The sequence below is a fragment of the Manis pentadactyla genome, chromosome 4, assembly GCF_030020395.1.
Source record: "Manis pentadactyla isolate mManPen7 chromosome 4, mManPen7.hap1, whole genome shotgun sequence".
Lineage (NCBI taxonomy): Eukaryota > Metazoa > Chordata > Mammalia > Pholidota > Manidae > Manis > Manis pentadactyla.
Genome location: NC_080022.1, coordinates 187454781 through 187476268, shown reverse-complemented (window position 1 = coordinate 187476268; position 21488 = coordinate 187454781). Strand labels below are relative to the sequence as shown.

Here is a 21488-nt window from a genome sequence, read left to right as displayed (position 1 = left end):
ACAATAGGAATGAGGAAAAAAAGCGAGAGAGAGCGAGGGAGCAGTAAAGGAGGAAAAAGTCATGATTCGGGTGTGGATGGCAAAGGGGGTGAACGGGATTTTGGAGGAAAGAGGACAGTAAGGTCAGGAGTCTGGAGGGAGGGAGAGTCTGTAAACTTTTGTAGGTTAAGAGATCCTTTAGGTGATGTGGGGACAGGATGGTAAGGGGCGCCCCGAATGTCAGTTTATGAGCTTCCTTCTGCAAGAGCTGTCCAGCGGCTAATGCCCGTAGGCTGGGGGCCCATCCCCGAACTGTGGGGTCTAATTGCTTGGAAAGATAAGCTACTGGGGCAAAGGATGGGCCATAATGTTGGCCTAGGACTCCTAGAGCTTGACTGGACCTCTCATGAATGTATAATGAGAAGGGCTTCGACAGATCAGGAAGATGGAGAGCTGGGACTTCCACAAGGGCTCCACGGAGCTTAATGAAGGAGTGTCGGGGTGAGGAGGATAATGGTTCTTCAGGGGGGCCCTTGCTGAGGTCGTATAGGGGTCTTGCCAACAGGGAGAAGTTAGGGATCCACGCTCTAAAATACCCAGCCAGGCCTAGAAAGGAAAGGATTTCTGTCTTGGTTTTGGGAACGGGCAGGTCAGAGAGGAGCCGTTTTCTGTCTAAGGTAATGGACTTTCTTTGTTGAGATAGAAGGAATCCGAGGTAAGTGACAGAAGGGGAAGAGATTTGAGCTTTGACGGGGGTACTCGGTAACCTCTGGAAGCTAGAAGGTTAAGTAGGGAGGCAGTGTCAAGTTGAGACTGTTCCCACGAGGGACTGCAGAGTAGAAGATCGTCCACGTATTGTAATAAGGTGGACTCGGAGTGGTCATGATGAAACTGTTTGAGGTCCTGAGCTAGGACCTGTCCAAAAATATGGGGACTATCTCGGAAGCCTTGTGGCAAAACTGTCCAAGTGAGTTGTTCAGAATGTCTTGTGTATGGGTCCGTCCAGGTGAAGGCGAAAAAATCTTGGGAGGAGGGGTCCAGAGGGATAGAAAAAAAATGCGTCTTTGAGATCTAGGACTGAGAAGTGGGAGGCGAGGCAGGGATCTGCGATAAAAGGGTGTATGGATTTGGGACTAAGGGGTGGATAGGGACGATGGCCATGTTGATGAGGCGAAGGTCTTGGACGAGGCGGAAAGATCCGTTGGTTTTTTTAACAGCTATATGGGGTATTAAATGGGGAGTGAGTGGGTCTGAGGTAATTTTTGTTTAAAAGATCTTGAATGATGGGTTGGAGGCCTATGAGGGCTGAAGTGGTTAGGGGGTATTGGGCCTGACAGATATACTGAGAGGGGTCACGTAATTTGATAGAGGCAGGAGGACATAGAGCCACGGAGGGGCTTGTAATGTCCCAAACTTTGGGATTTACAGGGTGTATGAGGGCGGAACTGGAGCTTTCATTGGGTAGAGGGGGGTCGTCGGCTATGAGGGCCATCAGAAGGGGAGCACTGGGGGCTGTGGGAGTGGATATAGTTATGGAAACATGGAGGAGAGAAAGGATGTCCCGTCCTAGTAAAGGGACGGGACACTGGGGCATAACCAGGAAGGAGTGGGAGAAAGGTATGGGATTGTCCTGGATTGTGCATAAAAGGGGTTGGTTTTCAATGGGAAGATCTGTTTACCTCCTACCCCGACTATAGGAGTAATGGCAGGCGTGGTAGGGCCCCGGTATTCCCGCAAGACTGAGAAGGTGGCTCCTGTATCTAGGAGGAAGGAGATGGGGCGACCGTCTACTATTAGAGTAACCCTGGGCTCCTGTTTGGTGACGGAAATGGTCGGGCGAGAAGCCCCCGGGCCCCGTCAATCTTCCTCTGCCAGCCCCACTACGGCGGGCTTAGGATGGGGGTTGTTCGTCCAGCCTCCCCTTCGGGTGGCTGGGCAATCAGACCCCCAGTGGCCCTTTTTGTGGCATCCGGGGCATGGGGTGTAGGAGATCTGGGGGAGGGGCACACCCTTGACCAATGTCCTTCTTTTCCCCACTTGGAACAAGCTCCTGGGGGGGGCTTGTTTGTAGAGGGGCGCCCAGGTTGTGGTTTTATCAGCTGGGCCAACATTTGGAAATTGGCCTGATCAGCCTTTTGTTTACGGCGTTCTTTCTCCTCCTCCGGTTATGGAAGACTTTAAAGGCCACTGTTAGGATCTCAGTCTGTGGGGTAGCGGGGCCCTGTTCTAACTTCTTGAGTTTAGCTTTAATGTCGGGGTAGCTGTGAGCCAGGAAGTGTGTCATAAGGACGTGTCTCCCGTCAGGCGTTTCTGGGTCCAGGCTGGTAACTGTAATAGGGCTTGAGGGAGTCTGTCTAAGAACTCGGAGGGAGCTTCTGAAAATTGACTACTTTACAAGCTGCCTTTTTCAGACCTGCTATTAAGCAGCAGGTGAAGGTATCTCGAGAGCGGAGACCGATGGCGGTGGGGGACTGGAGGGTTCTGGCTCAGTCTGTGGGGGAGAAACAGGTGATGGGGGCAAAGACGGAGGAGGCTCCTGGGACTTAGAGGGGGGCTGAAAGGCTCAGGCTTGATGTGCGGGGGGGTGAGGTGGGGGAGGGGATGGTGGGGGAGGAAGGGGAGGGGCTGTGGTAGGAGAGGAGGGGGAGGGGAGTGGGCGGGAGGCTTCTGCGGGGGAGACGGCTTGCAGGCTGGGAGAACTTGGGGGGGGCAGGGGGAGGAGGCGGAAAGCTTCGGTATAGGGAATCTCCTTCCATTTTTTCAGGCGCTGGCAGTAGTTAAAGGATCGCGAGTGATGTTAGGATCAGAGCTCCCCCTGCGGGCCGTTGGTTGTGATTGTCTAGGGGGCATGTCGGCCAATCTTGGGAGCAGTATTTACGGAGAAGTTTTGGTTTTATATCAGGCGTCAGGGAGAGGGTGGCTAGATGCTTGAGCAGGCATTCAGGAGGTGAGCTTCCAGGGAGGGATGAGGAGGCTCCCATGGCTAAAGGACAGAGAAGGAGACAAACAGGGGAAGACGAACGGAGACCCTCGGACTGGGAGCAGACGGCAAGGAGACAAAGGGCGTCCCCGATGATCCCTGGGGGTCTGCGGAAACTCGTATACGAGTCGGTTTCTCAGGAAGTGTGGGGCGTCACCCAGGCTTCTCTAGGAAGGCAGATGCCGGAGTCCGAGGTACCTAGTACTAGGAATTTTCGGTGGAAGGAATTTTCGGGGGAAGGAACGGAAGGAGGGGGGCGGGGAAAGGGCGCGTTCTCATCCGCAAAGGAGTCACCTCGTTCATGGCTGTTGGAGGGGGGGCCCTGAGCGTCCGCGGCAGCCGTGAAGGCCTGAGGCGGGGAGAGTTCCCTCCTCGTCGGGGAAGAGCGGCCCGCTCCGGGGGAAAACTTACCCAAAGGCCAGAGAGGAGTGGGGAGTGTGAGGAGCCAGCGCCAGAGAAAGAGGACGAGGGCAAGCTGCTGCTGGTGTCGGGGGAAGACGGGGCCCAGTTGGGGTGTCCCGTCTCCCGGGTTTCGGCACCAATGAAAGGAAAGGAGCGACACACAGCAGCAATTCACCAGAGAATTCCGCGTTATTGGGGAAAGGTGCTGGGTTATATAGGAAGGGGCATGGGGTGATTGAGGTGTCACTTCTACGGGGCTGGTGGCTATTGGCTAGGTGCTGGGATTAGGGGGGCGAGGGGTGATTGGGCTTCAGGTGGCGCCGGCGGGAATCGAGGACCCGGAAGAGAAGCAGGAGGTTCGCTGTCTTATGGGTGGGGGCCCTTCAGAAGGACACGTAGTGCTGGCTCTTATGAGTCATGGCAGGGGATGGAGAAGTCCAGAGAGCATTCCAGTTGAATGTATAAGTGGAATGTGCAAGCCAGCCGAAGCAGCACCAACCTAAGGCAGGGATAGGGGGAATCCAGGAAGACTTCTTGGAGGAGGTGGTGCTCAAGGTAGTTGTTGAAGGGCAAATGGGAAAGGGAACTTTAGGCCAAAGACCAGTGTGATCCTGAACCAGAGGCAGCCCAGCTGGGGTCTGGGGGCACTTGGATTTAGCTTGCTGAAGGATCCAGGGCAGGGCCTGGGTGGGGATGAGGGGAAAGGCAGGCCAGGAACCAGCCCCAGGGGCCATTCGAGACCATACTAAGGGGCTTGGCTTTCCCATCAGCATAGGGGCTACAGGAGTGAGCAATGGCTTTGGCTCCTGCGGTCACTCAGGTGATGACGCAGAGGGGCATTACCTGGGCAGTGGCATGGAGGAGAAGGAACGGCTGCACGAATATGTGGGAGGTAAACTTGGCAGAATTTGATGATTAAAGCCTTACGCGGGGTGAGGCTGGCCAAGGAGACCAGATGCTGGCTGGGCAGGCGGATGTCGAGGTTACTGTCGGTGTCCATCGGGGGTCCACCTGAAACCACTCCTGCAGCCTTAAAACAGGGACTGGCGCAGGGACTGGTTATATCCTGATGGAAGGAACTCCCTGAGAAGCTGACAAGGGAATAGCAGGAAGCTGTTAGCATCTCTGGGGGGAGGAACAGAGGCAGGAGGCGGCCTTCCAGGAGCTCAGGCAGAGGTCAGGTGGGAGGATGGAACCACAGGGGGCCCATCTGGGCGGATCTGGAAACACACCAGAAACTCCATCCAAAGCCAAGAGGGAGGGAGGGAAAGGCCTTCCTTCACCTTTCCTTTGCCCTCCAGTCTTAGCGGAGTGACCTCCGCATGGCCAGGCCCTCCTGGAAGCCAGTTCACTAGGAAGCCTGGAAAGACGTGAGAAGTGGCAGCATTTGGTCTGAGCTCCAGCACACCCGCCCAAGTGGGCAACAGGGCAGAAAAGGAAGGGCAACTTAGGGGAGGGGAGGGATGTGCCGTTTTGGGGGATGGTGAGTTTGGGGTGCTGGTGCAATCTTCAGGGGGAGATGTCCAGCAGGCACTTACTGGACTCAGGATGCCAAAGATCCCAGGTAGGGTAGGGGAGAGGGGGAGAGAGAGAGTTCCAGGGCTGTGTCTGCACTTGTTATTTACAAGCCTACATGCAGTACAGTGGCAATAGCAATGCATGTACACATAGAGTAGGTGTTTATGTTAAAGAACATTTAAATTATCTTTGAAAATAAATGGCTGCATCATTTAACACACCCAACAATCTCACAACAGAGTCTATTGCTCCATTCTCTCCAATATGGGGTCTTTTTAATTTTAGCTGTGCTAGTGGGTGTGAAATGTACCTCATTGTGGTTTTAACTTGCATGTCTCTGGTGACCTTTGAGATTGAGTAATTCAGGAAAGGTCCATGGGAGCATACCTCCAGGAGATTCCACTGTGCAAGCTTCTCTGAGAGAATCTGAAAGGCAGTAAGGTTGGGAGTGTGGGTGGCCAAAGACTTGCCAACCTCTAGGTCTCAGATTATACTCTGAAGCAGCATGGAGGCCTTTCAGGCAATTCCTGTCATTTCATGAGAATTTCAGGGTGACCTCTGAGGGCCTGAGCCAAAGGTATGAACTTGGGAGCCTAACCTTTAAACTTTTGCGTCACCACTTGCTGGCTGAACCACTGTGCATTCAGTTTTTTCATCTGTAAAATGGGAACAGTATCTTTTTGTAGGGTTGATGAGGATGAAGTCATACAATGTTGGTAAAGTGGCTAGCCTGGTATCTGACACATAGTATGAGCTCAGCAATGGAAGCAGATGTCCTCAGTTTTGTTGTTAGAAGAATTAAAGATTTGCGGGAGATTACCACCTTTATTTCACAGATCAGGAACTCGAGACCTGGGTTAGTTAAATGTCCAAAGCAATCTGCTTTGGCAGCACTAGGATAAAACCCTCGTCTCTTAATTCTCCTGCCAATTGCCACCCTCTTCCTCATCCTGCCCCCACATTTTAAATCATTGTTTTAGGGCACAGAGATGACTAGGGACAAATCTCCATCTGAGCTTTAGCTGAGGACTCTCACAGGACATGGACCCAATCTCAGGCTCCTAAAGCTTTGTTTCTGCTTCCTCATTTCTCTCCAAAACACCAGGACTCACGTAATTACTACACGGTGAATTTGTTCCAATCCCGCCCATTCTCTCCCCATCCCCATCACTCCCCTGAAGGGCTGGAGGGCTGGGGAGTGGGCACGAAGGCCAGCTCTAGGTTGTTCACCAGGAACTTGTCCAGCTCGCTCTTCACACGTCGCTTCCAAGAAGGACACAGAAGATAGGGTCGTGTGCAGTTCTGCCTTTTGGAAAAGTCATTTATCCGCACCCTCTGCTTCTGTGAGATGAACCAGTGGAGGTTCTCACCTGCGCCAAGTGTTTCAGGTGAAAGGGAATTTTAAAATCCTGCAAAAGCAGTGCGTATTTGCAAACTTCCGACCACAACCTTAACGTAATCGTCATGGGATGACGCTTTCGGAGGGAGGAAGGGGACCAGGGACTTGCGCAGGGCCCCCGGACACCTCAAGATCAAATGCTATCACTCCGGGACCCATCATCCCAAGAGCGCTTTGCTCGGCTTCAGCGGCTTCACTGCGCTTGCTGCCCTCATCGCTCTCGGCCTGTGTCTTGGTCTCTAAAGGCCCTAGCGGGGGAGACCCTGGCGTCCAGATGCTCTGGAGGCACAGCCAGCTTGCACCCAGGTGCACCCCGGGGGCCCCACGTCCGCCGAACCCGGAAGCGTGAGCCTCACGTGCTCTGCGGGAACTCGCAGGGCGCCGGCCAAGGGGGCGGGGCGTCTCGAGCTCTGCGCGTAGCGTCATCGCGTAGGCTGGATAGATGGGAGATGACGTCTCGTGCGCGTAAAGCGGCTGTGGGCGGGCTCAGGGAGGTGGCCGGAGCTAGCTCCGCCCCTTAAAGTTGCCGGAGCCTTTCGGCATCCGGCAGCGCGGACCGCGGGCTGCGGCGCCTTTAAGCGTCGCCGTGACACGTGTGTGAGGCACCCGAGGCCCGGATGGTGCGTGTGCGGGACCCGGACTGAGCAGACGCCAGCGCCGCGGGCCTGCAGCCGGGCGGCTGAAGCAGGGTAGGTTGGGGCCGGATCGGGGCGTCGCGCGGGCCGAGGCAGCTGCGCGTCCGGCCGGGTGGAGGGCTACCCCCGGGGGCGCGGGAAGGTGCGGCCTGATGCGGCGCACCCGGAGACGCTTCTGGGAGACGTGGGCGCGCGGTCCGCGAGGGCCCGGAGGTCCACGGGAGAGCTGGGGGTCCACGCAGGAGCTGGCCGGGGCTGCACGGTGGGACCCGCGGGTCCACGGGGAGGGCCCGGTGCCGCGCGGTCCGCGAGGGCCTGGGTGTGCACGGGGAGGGCCTGGGGCCACGCAGGAGCAGGCCTAGGGTCCGCGGGGAAGCCCGGGAGGAGTGCGCGCGGCACTGCCCGGGGTCCGCTCTCTGCGCTCCCGGGAGGGGAGGGGACAGCTGCGCAGTCCGGAGCCCAGGCCGGGGAGGAGGCAGTGGCCTGTGTCGAGGTTGGGCACGGTGGTTTACCCACGGAGGCGTCCCTTGCGCAGGGTCCAGGCTTTCTCTGGAATGGCTTAAGTCAGAGTCGGAGAGAGCGGCTTCCGTTTGCAGCGGAGCTGAGCTCTCAGCGCTGAGCTTCAGAGAGAAGTGGGAAAGGCTCGTCCCGGAGAAGGTAGCCTTCCTCAGGCACGGCGTGGGCACAGTGGGTGTGAGTGAGTGGGTCCACAACGTGGGCTTTGCAAATGTCCGTTGCTCTGGTGGGGGAGTGTTGGGTCTCCCCTGCGGTTCTAGGAGCGAGAGTCGCATCCTGGAACCGACGGGAGCACATCTTGGTTCTCAGAGTCGGCTTTCGGTAAGGGATGCGGAGAATCAGGCTGCAGGAGAAGGGTGTTCAGTCTGCTCTCCCTGGTGGGGGCCGGGCCCCGCGCTCCACAGGACGGCCTGGAGGCACCCCCCCGCCCCCGAAAGCGCCCCTGGGAGGCCCTGGGCCTGTCGGTTTGGGTTCCTCCCCCGCCGGCACGTGGTTGACCCTGTGAGTCTTGAGAGCAATTTATCCTGGAAAAGTGAATTTAAAGGGAGGAGAGAGAGAAACTGTGCTGGAGTGGTGTTTCTCTGGAGGAAGCTGTGTTTACATAAATACTCCTGGAGGTGGAAACGCACATGGATGAGCGTGAGCCATTCCTGAACCCTGAGAAGTGTGGAAGGGAGAGAGCGTCTTTGAGTTCTGAAGAGTGTTTATTTTATCAAGTGGGTACATCAGGGGCTTTGCTGAAGATTTCAAGGACATTTTTCTCTGGGTTCCTACGTCTCAGAAGTCATTTTTAGGTTATTGCTTAACTTTTCTGGTGAAATTGGTAGCATAGAAGTTGATCTTTCTTTCAGAACTGGAAACAGGTTTGCTCAAAATGTGACTCCCAAGGAGGAATGGGCTATTTAACGAATGTTCCTTTGATTATTTACCTTGAATTAAATTGAGTTTTAGCTCCCAAGTTATGTTTATCCTCTAGCTGCTTGGTTCCCAAATATCCACCCTTGGACCCATGTCTGCCCATGACAAAGCCCTCACCTGTCCGTGGTGAGCTGTAAGTCTTGACTGAAGGAGGAACATTGTAGGGAGTTTTTCCTAAAATTGGATGTCATCATTTACAGATTGTCCTTTATTCTAAGATCAAGTTCATCATTATTATTATTTTGTTGTTGATATTTATTTACAGATACCAGACATGATATATCTGAAATTTGCTGTAAAGTCATGGGACAGGAGAGGAATCAGGGTTGGTCCTACATAGTAATTGTTGATGCTGAATAAGGGCACATGGCTGTTCACCTCACTCCACATTGTGTATGTTTGAACGATTGATTGAAAAAGTTTTTAAGAACCTTAATTGTATGTAGTCACAGTGATTGTGGATTATATTTAAAGATAAAAACCTCACACTTAGCAAAGAGAAAACTTGGTTTGCTGCCCTTTTTTTTTTAATTGGTTCATGAAATCAGAAATTTGGAGATTATTACCCATTACCTCTTATTCTTCAGAAATGCGATTTAAACTAGAGTTGAATGGTGGGTGTGGGAAGATTTTTGTTCACTGGATTTGTCACTGAGGAAGATCAAGATAGAGAACAGTGTCTTCATATCACACACATTGTAATAATTTGTAGCTAGTTAGCTCAAGTCTCCTGCTGGCTGTTCCCAAGTCCTGCACTGTTTCTTCAGCCTTAATGCCTGCTGTTCCCAGTAGGTGGTTGGCCTTCCTGCTCCACATCTAGGGAGTGGAGCTGATGGGACCGCAGGAAGAGAGCTGGCCTCGTGTGATGCTCTGTTCATCTCACAGATTCTGACGCCTATTCTGGACGCCAGGCTTGCTGCTTTGGTGACGTAACAGGGCAGAGGCAAGGCGCATGGGAATTTGAGGGCTCAGCAGTGCACCTGCCTAGCCTGGCCGCAAACCTGGCCCCATGCTGCCGCAGTAGCACACCCCAGCTCAGACATCCCAGGTAAGCTGCACAGGGTTTTTCGTGCCCTGGAGGTACCCACATGTGACCCAGCAATGGTTGCTTAGCTGGTGAGAACTCTTGGAAAAGGTTCTTGTATTTCCTCAAATCCAAGAACTTATGGTCGCTTTTTAAAACTAAATTTCTTATATGTTTGTCCTTTATGGACATTTTTTGGAAAAAGAAATTTGACCCATGTACAGAATCAAATGCTCAATAATGATGAATGGTTTAGTGAGAGGTGCTGGTGGAGATCCTCCCACTAGAGCAGAGTTTGGGGGTACCCCTAACTGGTTGGTTCTCCATGGCAGGCTGGGGACCAGATACCTGAAGGGGTCACCATTTGTCTGATGGGAGTGAGCAGTTTAAGTAACATGTCTTTCTGATTGTAACTCAGCGAGTCCTTGAGCTTTGGCTGGGATGGTTGAGCTGAGAGGTAGTGGGAGGGAAGAAGTGAGGTGGCTACAGCTGCAACAGTCAGAGGTTATGGGGTTCCTGTCATCACAGTTTCTCCACACCCCACTGCCATGTCTTGTCAGTCCTCTGTTAGGGACTGTTTGGTAGCCAGCACTCAGCACTGACCTGGGTGACCCCACACCCACTTTTGGCGCTATTTTTTTGGTCTCTGTTTTACAAAGAATGGAAGCCTTGCGGAGTCCCAGCGATTGTCCCTGGAGTTTACAGCTAACAGTGACAGAACAGCACATGCCTGCCACTTCCCCGCTCAGCTCAGGGTCAGGTGTCTCGTGTGGACTGTTCTAGTCCTTTCTCTCCTCCTTCCCACCTCCTTCCTCATAAAAGGATGATCTGTGCAAGCACCATCCAATAACACAAGACACAAGTATGATTTGAAATTGTACAGTAGCCATGTTAAAAAAATAAAAAGGTGGGATTAATTTTTACATCGTCTTTTATTTAGCCCCGTACATGTAAAATATTTCAGCTTATAAACAATCTAAATATTATTGAGATATTTTACCTTATACTAAGCCTTTGAAATCTGGAGTGTATTTTACACTCGGAGTGCATCTCAGTTTGGACCAGCCTCATTTCACATGTTCAGTGGCTACATGAGGCCCATGACCTTCACTTTGTAGAGTGTAGGTCTGAACAGACAGGCAGATCTAACTCTGCGCGCTCATTCCTTTGTGACGTGGATTTGTGTGCGCCATCAGAGTCGAGAGTTAGTGTTTCCCTGTCTTGGAGCAGACATTAGGATCAATCACATGGTCACCTTTTGAAGGAAGTTGCTGCAAGCAGGATGTCCACAATCAGTTGTTAGAGACACACACACTGAGCGGTAGTCTGTTTAGCATGTTTAGCGCTATTTGTGAAGGTGCCTTGTTTTTTTGAGAGGAGAAGTGTGGGCTTTACTATGTCCAAGTGATTAGTAGTCTGTCTCCGTGTTTTACCCTCCTTTGTAGGATTGGCAACCAGTCTAGAGAAGCTTTGTGGTGGCTAGCATCCATAATGACCGAAGAGGGAATGTTCAGAGAATCGATGCCTTCCTTGCTCCTGGGACCTGTCCCTCACTGCTCCGCTCCCTCTTTTCCCCGCAGTGATGCACCATGCCGATAGTCGATAAGCTGAAGGAAGCCCTGAAACCTGGCCGCAAGGACTTGGCTGATGATGGAGAGCTGGGGAAGCTTCTGGCCGCCTCTGCTAAGAAGGTCCTTTTGCAGAAGATCGAGTTTGAGCCAGCCAGCAAGAGTTTCTCCTATCAGCTAGAGTCATTAAAGAGCAAATATGTGTTGCTGAACCAAAAAACAGAGGGAGCCGGTCGCCACAGAAGTGGAGATGAACCACAGGCCAGGAGACGAGGTACAGACGCATAGGTTGCTGGCAGAAAGAGCCTCACTGTGTGTTGACCAAGTGGATGGGTGAAACGTTGACTTATACGTAGGAACAAAAACACAGTAGTCAGAGAGTGATGAATTTCATATGAAATTGGGGGGTTTTAGTGACAGAAGTAATAGCATAGGGCTGGTCAGGAGGAGATCTGTGTCCTTGATAGTGCTTGGTTAGTAGGTTACTTGTGTGCGGCTAATAGGATCAAAGCAGGGCTTTGAAGCAAGAAAGAGAAACAGGGTGGGCTTCAGAGCGCCAGGGCCTGGTTCTAACAGCTGCTGGTTGTCTGAGCCTTGTCCTCTCACCTGTGGAGGGGGTCTCAGAATTCTAAACCTAAGCAGTCTGGAGGATCTGGGCTTTCTAGGAACTTCCCGGAAATGGGAACCCCGGTTACCCTTGGGACGCTGTGTCCTGAGCGGTGTGTGCTAAGTGCGCGTGTCGGCCGTCTCTCTCCCATGTGCCCGTGTGCAGACTGACCTCATCCTTTCTGCCTGGCCCCTTTGTCTCCAGGCAGCGAGCACGCGTTTGAGAGCTGCGGGGATGGGGTCCCCGCCCCGCAGAGGGTGCTCTTCCCCGTGGAGCGGCTGTCCCTGAGGTGGGAGCGCGTGTACCGTGTGGGGGCAGGGCTGCACAACCTCGGCAACACCTGCTTCCTAAACTCGACCGTCCAGTGCTTGACCTACACGCCGCCTCTGGCCAACCACCTGCTCTCCAGGGAGCACGCCCGGAACTGTGAGTGGGGGGCTGCGGCGGGGGTGGGCGGGGCCACCGCACCGGATGGCCTGTAGCTGCCGGCGTCCACGGGCCCGTGGCTCCGCCTGCTCAGCGGGCCGGGGTGAAGAGTGACGTGTGTGGCACGTGACAGCTGACCAGCCCTAAGTTTGAATTCAGGCGCCCGCTGCAGGGTGGGCCATGAAAGCGGGTCGCTTAGATGGTGGTGGGCTCCACGCTTTTCTGAAAACGTACTACCTGAACAGAAAAAGGTTTTCAGAAGATATCTCCAAAGTATGTAAATTCAGTCATTTTACCAGTGTTTTATGTACACTAAAACATGCCTCAAAGTAGACATTTCAAATTGGGTGAGATAAAGATGAAATCAAGCTTATGAAAACAACAAAATAAAAAGTCTGAATAGCCTTTCGACTATTAAAGAAATTAAGTCAGTGGCTAAACATCTTCCCATGAAGAAAACTACCAGGCTGCGCTGACTATGGGTCTGCCTTTGAAACTTTTAAAACAGATCGTTCCAGTGCTCCACAAACTCTCCCAGAGAACAGCAAAAGAGAAAACCGCCCAGCCCATCCTATGAGGCTCTGACAACGTGGGTAACAAACTAAACAAGCAGTAATATGAGGGAGAAACATTACAATCCCATCATATTCATGAATATGGATAAAAATTCTAGACAGAGTACTAGCAAATTCAGTAGTGTTTTTAAGCACTGCAAGCAGGTTTTGTTCATTCTAGTAATGCAAGGATGTTCTAATACCAGAAAATCTTCAAGTGTAATTGTGGGAAGCGCAAAGCACAGTAGTTAAAAGGCTCCTCTAGAAGCTGGCCTGCTTCATCTCGGTTCTGCCACCTAACCACCGAGTCCTTGAGAATGTCACCTTAATTCCCTTCCTCTGCAGAGTAAAACAACATCTCCCTTAGGGCGCTGTTGGGAGGCATGAATGAATTATATTAAGTGCTTAGCATAGTCCTTGGCATACAGTAAGTGCTATGTAAGTGACTGTTAGATTTGTTATCTAATTACTGTTGTTATATGAACAGATGAAAAGAGAAAGGTCACCTGAAAATAGGTGCCCCCAAAAGAAATTAGTGATGGAAAACTCTTAGCAAAGTAGCAATAGAAGGGAGTTTCCTTATCTTGATAAAGGGTATCTACTAAAAATTACAAAAAAGCATTCTAAATAAGAAAATACTGGACACACACCCTTTAAAATGAGTGAAATGGGTGGACAGACACTGTCACCACATGTATTTGGAAATGTGTTGCATATCAGATTTTCACATGTACATGTGCCTCTCATTTTAAGTAAATGGAACTTTGAAGCCTCAGGTTTACGTAAGAGAAAAAAATAAAATAGGATCCCTATTTCACAGCATACACACACCGGGAAAAAAAGAATGGATTGAAAACTTAGTATCAAAAGTAAAACATTATGCTTTTATGACAAATGTGGGCAAGTAAAGTGATCATTCTACCTTGGGATGAGAGATTTCCTAAATAAGATTCAGAAATTGCTAACCGTAAAAGAAAAAAGTTGATAAATTCAGCCGCATTAAAATTCAGAACTTTTGTTCGTGAAAAAACATTATAATGAAAAAACTGGGGAGCTACAAACTGGGACACAAACACTAAAGGACTGGTGCCATGGATCTGTGAGGAACCACCTGCCAGTCAGTAAGGAAAAGACAGTGACCTATTAAAAAACAGATAAAAGTTAAGAACAGGAATTTTGCAGAAGAGGAAATGCATGCTCAGCAGGTGTAGGAAGAGATGTTCGCCTTGCCAGTGACCTGGGAGTCAGGGCAATGCCATCAAAACCACACTGGTGTACGGGGTACAGCTTGCCCCTTGTGCTCAGTGAGGATTCCAAAGTCTAACAGTACTACTGTCAGAGAGGATGAGGACCAGTATACTCCGGGCCTGAATTGGAGAACATCTGGCATTACCTTTCAAATAATCTGTTGCCCAGCAATTCTACTCCTAAAGAAAAGCTCTGATATAAAAATGTCTGCAGCAAAAATGTATAAGCCACTCAAATGCCCTTGAGAGAAGGGGGGTACATGATCAGGGTGCAGGCACATGGTGGACTCACACCGTGGTGCAGAAGAGTGGATTCCAGCTCCATGGGTGCGTCTGAGTAACACAATGTGGAGTGTAGAAAGAAGTTCCAGAAGACTGCGTACAGCATGAATGCTTGTTCATGAAGTTGAAAAACAAGATAATTTATTATTGAGTTGTACATATGTGATAAAAGAAAAAAAAGAAAAGCATGATTTTTAAAAATTGGAGACAGTTAAGTCAGGAAATCGGGATGGAACCAGAGGCAGGGAGACGGGCGGGCAGGAGGAGCAGCACTAGGTAGGGGTCAGGACGGCGCCCAGATCTTAGCTACGTTGAAGAGTGAGTGAGCGGTGGCTGTGCTGCGGAGGCGAGCGTCCTCAAGTATCTGATTGTAATGGCTTCTTAGCAAAAGTTAATACATCTAGGCACAGTGCACACTTTCAAGATGAAATTGATCGTAAATGTCTGTGTCCTGTAGTTACCTTGGTACTGTTGAAGCTGATTTGGGTGGACTCTTGCCAGATCTGGCCGGGCTGGCTCTAAGATCCTACTCTCTAAGCCTGATGTCAGGTGTCCATGTCGTTTGCTCTGCCCTTTTCCAGTAGGTCGGGCTCCCCTGTAGAGGCCTTTCCTTCGTGCTGCTTCTCAGCGGGCATCTTTGAGCTCTGTCAATTTTGTTAGAGTTAATTTAGTTAAAAATAGGTAACATTTGTAAGTCCTTGTAACCTGGCACACACAAACTGCAGTGTGTTGACAGCAGCTGGGATCGGGGACCCCTCTTTGTGGAGGAATGCCCTCTGCCCTTGGGGCACCTCTCCTCCTGTGAGCACCGTGAGCCTACCTAGGGAGGGTGCCTGTGTTCCTCTGAGTCACTCTGAAATGTTAATAAACTTTATAATTTCTTAGCTTTTTTACATTAAAACATATCAAGAGAAGTTGTAATATTTTTCCCTGTGCCCCGCAGGGTCTCTGAGTGACCCCCAAAGCAGTCCAGGCTGTCCTCTCTTCCTCCTTGACCACTCACTGCTTGATGATTCTCAGGGATCCTGACTGGTACGGCTGGAAGGCCGTGGGGGTCACTGTGTGTGCAGCACAGAGCGTCAGCTCCGGCCCCCGGCTTAACCATGGCCAGGCTGGAATCCTGTAGGAAAGAAACCTTATGTGAAATATGCAGGGGGAGTAAATCCCATCCTCTAGTATATTCTTCCCCAGATTTAAGTAGCAGTGTCCCAAAAGTAGATAAGATTTGGCTTCTATGTTACATTTTCTCAATTGCCTCAAAGAAGTATTAGTTCATGTGCCACTGAAATCAATCTTGTATGTTGCCAGGGAGTTGGGAAACCCTATTTTAAGTATTCCTGGCTGAAACTGTTACTTGCCCTATTTAAGAGTGATGATTTTTGAGGCTAAAATTTTACATAATGTTTAGAGCTAAATTCCACACAATTTTTATAGTAATATGTTAACCTGAGTTAGATTTTGAAAATGGGAAGCTCTTTGTGTAACGTTTATTAAGGCTTGTGTTTATCTTACTTATCATCTTTTAGTTTTTTGCCTAAATTTCAGCCCCTTCCACCATTACTGTCATTTCAAAAATAAAAGTAATAGATATGGTCAGAAAAGTCAAGAAGACTTTTAAGTGAAAAACAAAAGCCTCGCCTTCAGGTAAAGGAATGACATGCATGGTGTTTTGATATCCCTTCAAGAATTTTTTGTATAAATAGTAATAATTTTTTAAAAATAAAACTTTCTTGTATTATGGTAAATGCATGTAGCATAAAATTTTCCATATTAAGGGTACCCTTCAATGGCACCAAGTATATTCCCTTTTTGGTGCAACCATCAGTCATCCCCATCCTCCAAAATTTCTCATCTTCCCAAACTGAAACTTTGTGCCCATTACACTCTGACTCCCCCACCCACGTGGCCCCTGGTACCTCGATCCTACTTTGTCTATGAATTTGACCCCCTGGCTACCTTATATGAGGAGAGTCACCATGTATTTTTGTGACTGGCTTATTTCATTGGGCATAACGCCCTGGAAGTTCATCCTTATTGTAGATTGTGTCAATTCCTTTTCTTTTTAAGACCACCTAGCACTCCACTGTGTGGACAGAGCAGATTGTGTATCTCTTCACCCATTTCGGACACTTGGGCTGCTGCTGCGTTTTAGCTCTTGTGACTAACGCTGCTGTGTGCGTGAGTGTGCACGTCTTGTTGAGATGTTGCGTTCACCCTTTTGGGAACATCCTCAGAAGTGGAGTTGTTAGATCATATGGGAAATCTATTTTTAACTTTTTTAGGAACTACAATACTGTTTCCCTCAGCTATTGTACCACTTTGCAGTCTCACCAACAGTGCCCTGGGGTTCCAATTTCTCCACCTCTTTGCCAACATGTGTTATTTTTTGTTTGTAAATATTGGCATTTTTATGTGCATGTGGTTACAGGCTGCACGCTGTTTCATTACTGGCTTTGAGGTGGGCCTAAGTAATTGGGTGGTTGGAGGTACTGAAGGCGACAGTAACTGATTCATGCTGAATTTTATGTAATGAGCTGGCTCTACTTGGAAAGGTAAGAGAGAGCAGTAAATATCCTACAGAATTGAGGATGTGCCTTTCCTTGAGCCCAGAAATTTATCTTGCAGAGAAGCTCAGGTACCCTCGAGGAGACCGGGACGGGGTCGCTCATTGCTGCCTCGGTGGTGGTAACAGAAAGCTGGAAGGGCTTGTGTGCATTAGTGGGGAACGTAAACGTGAACTGTGGTCTGTTCAGTGAAGCGCTGTAACCGAGAGGGGAGGAGCCAGAGCTGCGTGTGGCGGTGTGGATTTAAAAAGCAGCCCGCTGGATGACGGGCGCCTCGTGTCCCAGTTCATATGATGTAAGCTTAAATGCCGCTGCAGCACCGCTGATCGTGGGCAACGTGTGTTAGTAGCACAGATAGATACGGGACACCATGATGATGTAAACCAGGAGGGTGGTTAGCTCTGCGGGACTGGAGAATGGGGCTGAGAGGGGCGTGGCCAGGGGCTCACCTGTCGCACCAGTGTTTGCCTTAAAGTCACCCGCGATGGGGTACAGCTGGTGTCTTAGGCTTCTCTTTGTACTTAAAGTATCTCATGGTTTTAAATGTAAAAGCATTCCACTGTCTAGCCTGATGCTGAAGGAGGCACAAATAGTTTCGTGCACAGGGGTTGGCTCGGTCTGGCCTGCTGCCAGTTCTGCAAATAAAGTTGTGTTCCAGCACGTCCTGCCTGTTGATTTACGATTGGCTGTACCACCAGCTATGCCAACCCCCCCCACCCCGCCGAGCTGCAGTGCTGTAGGCTAAGACGGGGGCCCACGAAGCAGAGGCGTTTGCCACGTGGGTCTTCCCAGAAGAAAGTTGCCAAGCTGTGATGTATAGCGATGAGGTTTTTCCTAGAAGTAGAGAGTGGGGAGTCCCACATTTGAAAAGGAGGTCCTCACAAGGGGATGTCAGGAAGCCCTAAAATAGTCTAGCCTTGGCCATGTGATGCAGCACAGAGAAAATATTTTTCTAACCTTGATTTTGAAAATCAGACCTATTCTTTTAATAAGTAAATAATACTAAAATGTATGAAAAGGGTCTTGCACAGGGTCAGCAGCATTAACCCAGGATAATGGGATGTTAAAAATACAGCTTTGTGTGGGGGTCATGTTCCTGCATACCGTCCAGCAGAGAAGGCAGCTCCCCAGTGGTCAGGAGCTGGCATTAGGGCTCTGGGATCGCTGGGGCTCAGCCGGTCTCCATGCGTGTTGCAGTGGGAGTGTCATAAATTCTCTGGGAAACTCTTGCCTTAAAATCCCTGCCTCATCCCCACTTGCAGGTCACCAGGGGAGCTTCTGCATGCTGTGCGTCATGCAGAATCACATCGTCCAGGCCTTCGGCAACAGCGGCAATGCCATCAAGCCCATATCCTTCATCCGGGACCTGAAAAGTAAGAGCCCACCGCTTCCCGGGGGCCTGCTCAGCTAGCTCGGCAGTGGGGCTGCGGAGGTGCTGGGGGCGGTGGGGAAGAGTCAGGAGGGAGGTCTCAGGGGTCCTGAGTCTTTGCACATATGGTGGAGCCGACTAGGAACAGTGGTTTGGAGGCTGTGCAGGCCGGGTTGGTGGGGAAGGTTTATGGGGTGGTGACCCCCACGGTGATGACCAGGCAGGTTTTGGCTAGGTGGTGAGGCAGGGGTTGTGCAGGTGAGCATGAGATCGAGCTGGGGAATGGAGAGTGGGTGAGGAGAGCGTGGTAAGGTCCCTCCTGACAGGGGGAACCAGTGCCACACATCTCCCTTTCACTTGGTAGAGGAGATAGGTCAGTTGGTTTCTGAGACCTGTGTAGGTTGTAGCACTATGACAGTTGTGAGCCATTTGTGTTCTGTACGGGCTCTTGGAAAACCAACTGATGGGTGGGTTTTACGTTGTCCATGCTACTCTGTTAAGTGTGCAGGGTTTAAGCCCTCAGGTCTCACTGAGGAAGCAGCTGCCTCGAGGACCGGTGGTGGGGCTGTGGACAGGTTCTGCAGAGCGCTTGTTTTCTTCACTGGTCACGATCTGCCCTTGGGCAGCTAGGAATTGGCACAGGCAAATGTAGGTGGGATATGTGAAGAGAAGGGTGATTGTCTGCCAATGTGACGACGTCTGCTTCCCTTTGTAGAGATCGCCCGGCATTTCCACTTCGGGAACCAGGAGGATGCGCACGAGTTCCTCCGGTACATCATCGACGCCATGCAGAGGGCCTGCTTGAACGGCTGTGCCAAGTACGGGCTTTGCTTCACCCACCTGTCCTGCGGGGCTTTGGGGACACCCTTTTACGTTGGGGGTGGCAGACACTGTGCCATGCAGAGGCAACCAGCCAGCCCCTCTATCTCCCCAGGCTCTTCCTCTGCAGATACCCGCATCTAGGTCCTCAAACCTGCTGAAACTCAAATAAGGGCTTGCGCCTGCTCCCGGGCAAAGCCTCTCCTGGTGCATGCTCCTAGATGAGGGCGGGCTGGCAGGACCGGGCAGTGGTGATGGAGCTCTGTCCCAGCGCGGGGGCGGGAGCATGCCGTGGCGAATCCCTCTGAGGGCCGTCCACCATTGCCACGGACGTTTCCGTCTCTGAAGTCACCGCGTTAACCTGATAGGGAGGTTGGGGGCAGTAGCAACTGTAATGTCTTTATGGAAAAACCTGAAGAAAGCAGGCAGGAGCATGTATAATTGCTGGTATTTCACTCTGTCCAGTGACTCTTTATTTCAAGTTGTAGAAGCACAGACAGATGCGTGTGACAGAACTGACCATCCGCCACGTGGCCCCTTTTGTAGCAGTTGCTGTCAGAAATGTTTCTGTACTCTGCCTGGGTTGGTGGGTTCAGACAAGCACAGGCTGAAATGCTCCCCGTTTCATTTCATGGCTGTGGTCCAGACATAGAGCAGGACTGAGTCCTCGACTCTGGACACACTTACCTTGATCTGGAATGAGCTTCAGGGAGGCAAGTTGAGTCATAGCCATGTTAATGGGAAAACCTCCACATCAGTGGATGAGATACTCCTGAAACTGAAGTTTCCCTGGCCTCCTCGTGCTTTCCCGGTGTTGTGCCGAGGCCCCTGGCTTGGCCACATGTTCTTCCTCATCCTCACGGGATGGAAGCCTCCCTGCCAGGCAGATCCTGGGTCTGCCCCTCCCATGCGCTGTTGCCTGATAGCTACTGATCCGAGCTCTGTGCTGACCGCCTCCTGCATGCGGGGCACTGTGTTAGCACTGGGCACTTCCAGGTTACAGATGTGGCCCTCAAGAAGCTCAGAGTGTTGTCGAGGAAGACGTGACCAGCTGGCGATGTCACATGGGGAGTGCTGTAGTGGGACCCGGGGAGCCGCTCCCAGGAGAATTCAGTGTGGTGTTCACTGGAGGAGCCTCCTGGGGGGAGTGATCCTGAGGCTCAGGTCAGGGGAGGTGAGGCCAAGGGCATGCCTGGGCCTGGGCAAGGCCTGCAGAGGCAGGCTGGGAGAGGGTGGCCTTCCTGCCGTGCAGCCTGCGTGCAGCAGTGGGTCCTGGCCCGGGCCACAGAGCCGAGTCAGCTGGGAGGTCTTAGGAGTAACTGACCCTGACACGATGCCAGGCCGATTAGCCAGACTGTGAGGTGGAGAACTGGGGAGGGCTGCGGTAAGAGGTAGAATGAATGAGTTTTGGGTTTGGGGCTGGGGGTGGGAGGTGCTCAGGTGGGTGGTCTGGGCAGCAGGGTAGGTGGTAGTGAGCCATTCATGGTACAGGGCACAGAAGCGGCCAGGTGTTGGGAGAAATGAGGGCATCGGGCATCAGGTGAGCCAGATGTGGCCTGGCACCGTGTGGGGGAGAGCTGGAGCTTGCTGGACACCCGTCCATGGGAAAGGTCACTGGTCTGAGGTGACAAGAAGAAAGAGGAATGGTGTGGGTGACGAGCTCTCCATAAGGCTAAATTATTCCACTTAATTTAGGTGCAGGTTTTTTGTTCTCCGAGCTTGTCAGTAACTTTCAGCATGTGAGCACAGTACTTGGAATCGTTCGTCATGGAACTTGCTGGTGTTTTCTTTGTGACCTGCTGGCAGATTAGCATTTGTGTATGTTCCCTGAGGGGGAAGGTGGTGTGTCCTGGTGTCACCGCGTGGTGCTTGCTCCTGTGTCCCTGGGATCTGTGGAAGTGGTCCGGGGCCTGCCTTCTGTGTCCGCGTGCGCTCTCCGTGGTCTCTGCCAAGAAGGCATGTTAAGTCCCGTTACAGGCGAGTGTCTGTCTCTTTGCGTCTCCTGTGGCTGTGGTTAGGTCTGTGGTTAGCCAGCCTTCACCTAACCTCATCTTCACTGAGATTTGCAGCTTTTAGGATGGCATAGTCATTGTCACGTTTGATGCTTTTTGGCTTGAATTCTGTGCCCTCTGTTGGGAGTGCAGCCCCTGCTTTATGAGGTTCCCTCTCGCCCCTACTCCTTTGTCCTTTGTCATCTGAAGCCCTCTGTTTTAGGCATACCTAAGGCCTGGTCTGGCTTCATGAGCAACATTGAAAATCTGTGTCTTTGGTAGGCCCAGCGGCCCCTTCCCATTTGTGGTTGGGACTGGACATTGGTCATGACTCTGCTGTGTGATATTTCATAATTACTACAGAGAGCATGTTCAGTGTTTGTTTCTTTGATTTTTCTCTGTTTTTAAGCTTCCATTGGTATTGAAGGAGGACCTTTGTTTCTGTGCCAGGACTGCCTTGTACATGGGCCTCTTGCACACGCCTGTGGCCCTCTTCTGAGCCTTGCTTTGGTTCCTCTGTTCTTAGTGGCGTCCTTTGCCTCCTCCCTCCTCCCTGACGTCTCTCTTGCCTTCATCTTCGCTGCATCATTTCTGCTTTTGACGGATGCTGCCCTCCCACGTCTGTCCCCACCTCCCCGGCCCGTGCCCTCGGGCCTCTCAGCCTCCTCCCCTGCCTTCGCCTCTCCGCGG

The 21488-nt window shown here is 51.4% G+C and overlaps 1 protein-coding gene across 4 annotated transcripts in view; it reads left to right on the top strand.

Moving 5' to 3' along the window:
• Nucleotides 1-6855: 6855 nt before the first annotated feature.
• Nucleotides 6856-21488, top strand: part of USP36 (ubiquitin specific peptidase 36) — a 34622-nt gene continuing 19989 nt past the window's right edge. For 2 of the 4 annotated variants that reach the window (XM_036910444.2, XM_036910440.2), the window contains exons 1-6: nt 6864-6967; nt 9233-9395; nt 10952-11213; nt 11751-11972; nt 17882-17992; nt 18704-18806. In XM_036910444.2, coding sequence (XP_036766339.2) covers nt 10961-11213; nt 11751-11972; nt 17882-17992; nt 18704-18806 — 689 coding nt within the window. In that variant the 5' untranslated portion in view covers nt 6864-6967; nt 9233-9395; nt 10952-10960. Of the gene's footprint in view, nt 6968-6999; nt 7176-9232; nt 9396-10951; nt 11214-11750; nt 11973-17881; nt 17993-18703; nt 18807-21488 lie in introns of those variants that run through there. The other 2 variants (XM_036910443.2, XM_057501761.1) reach the window with 2 other exon arrangements.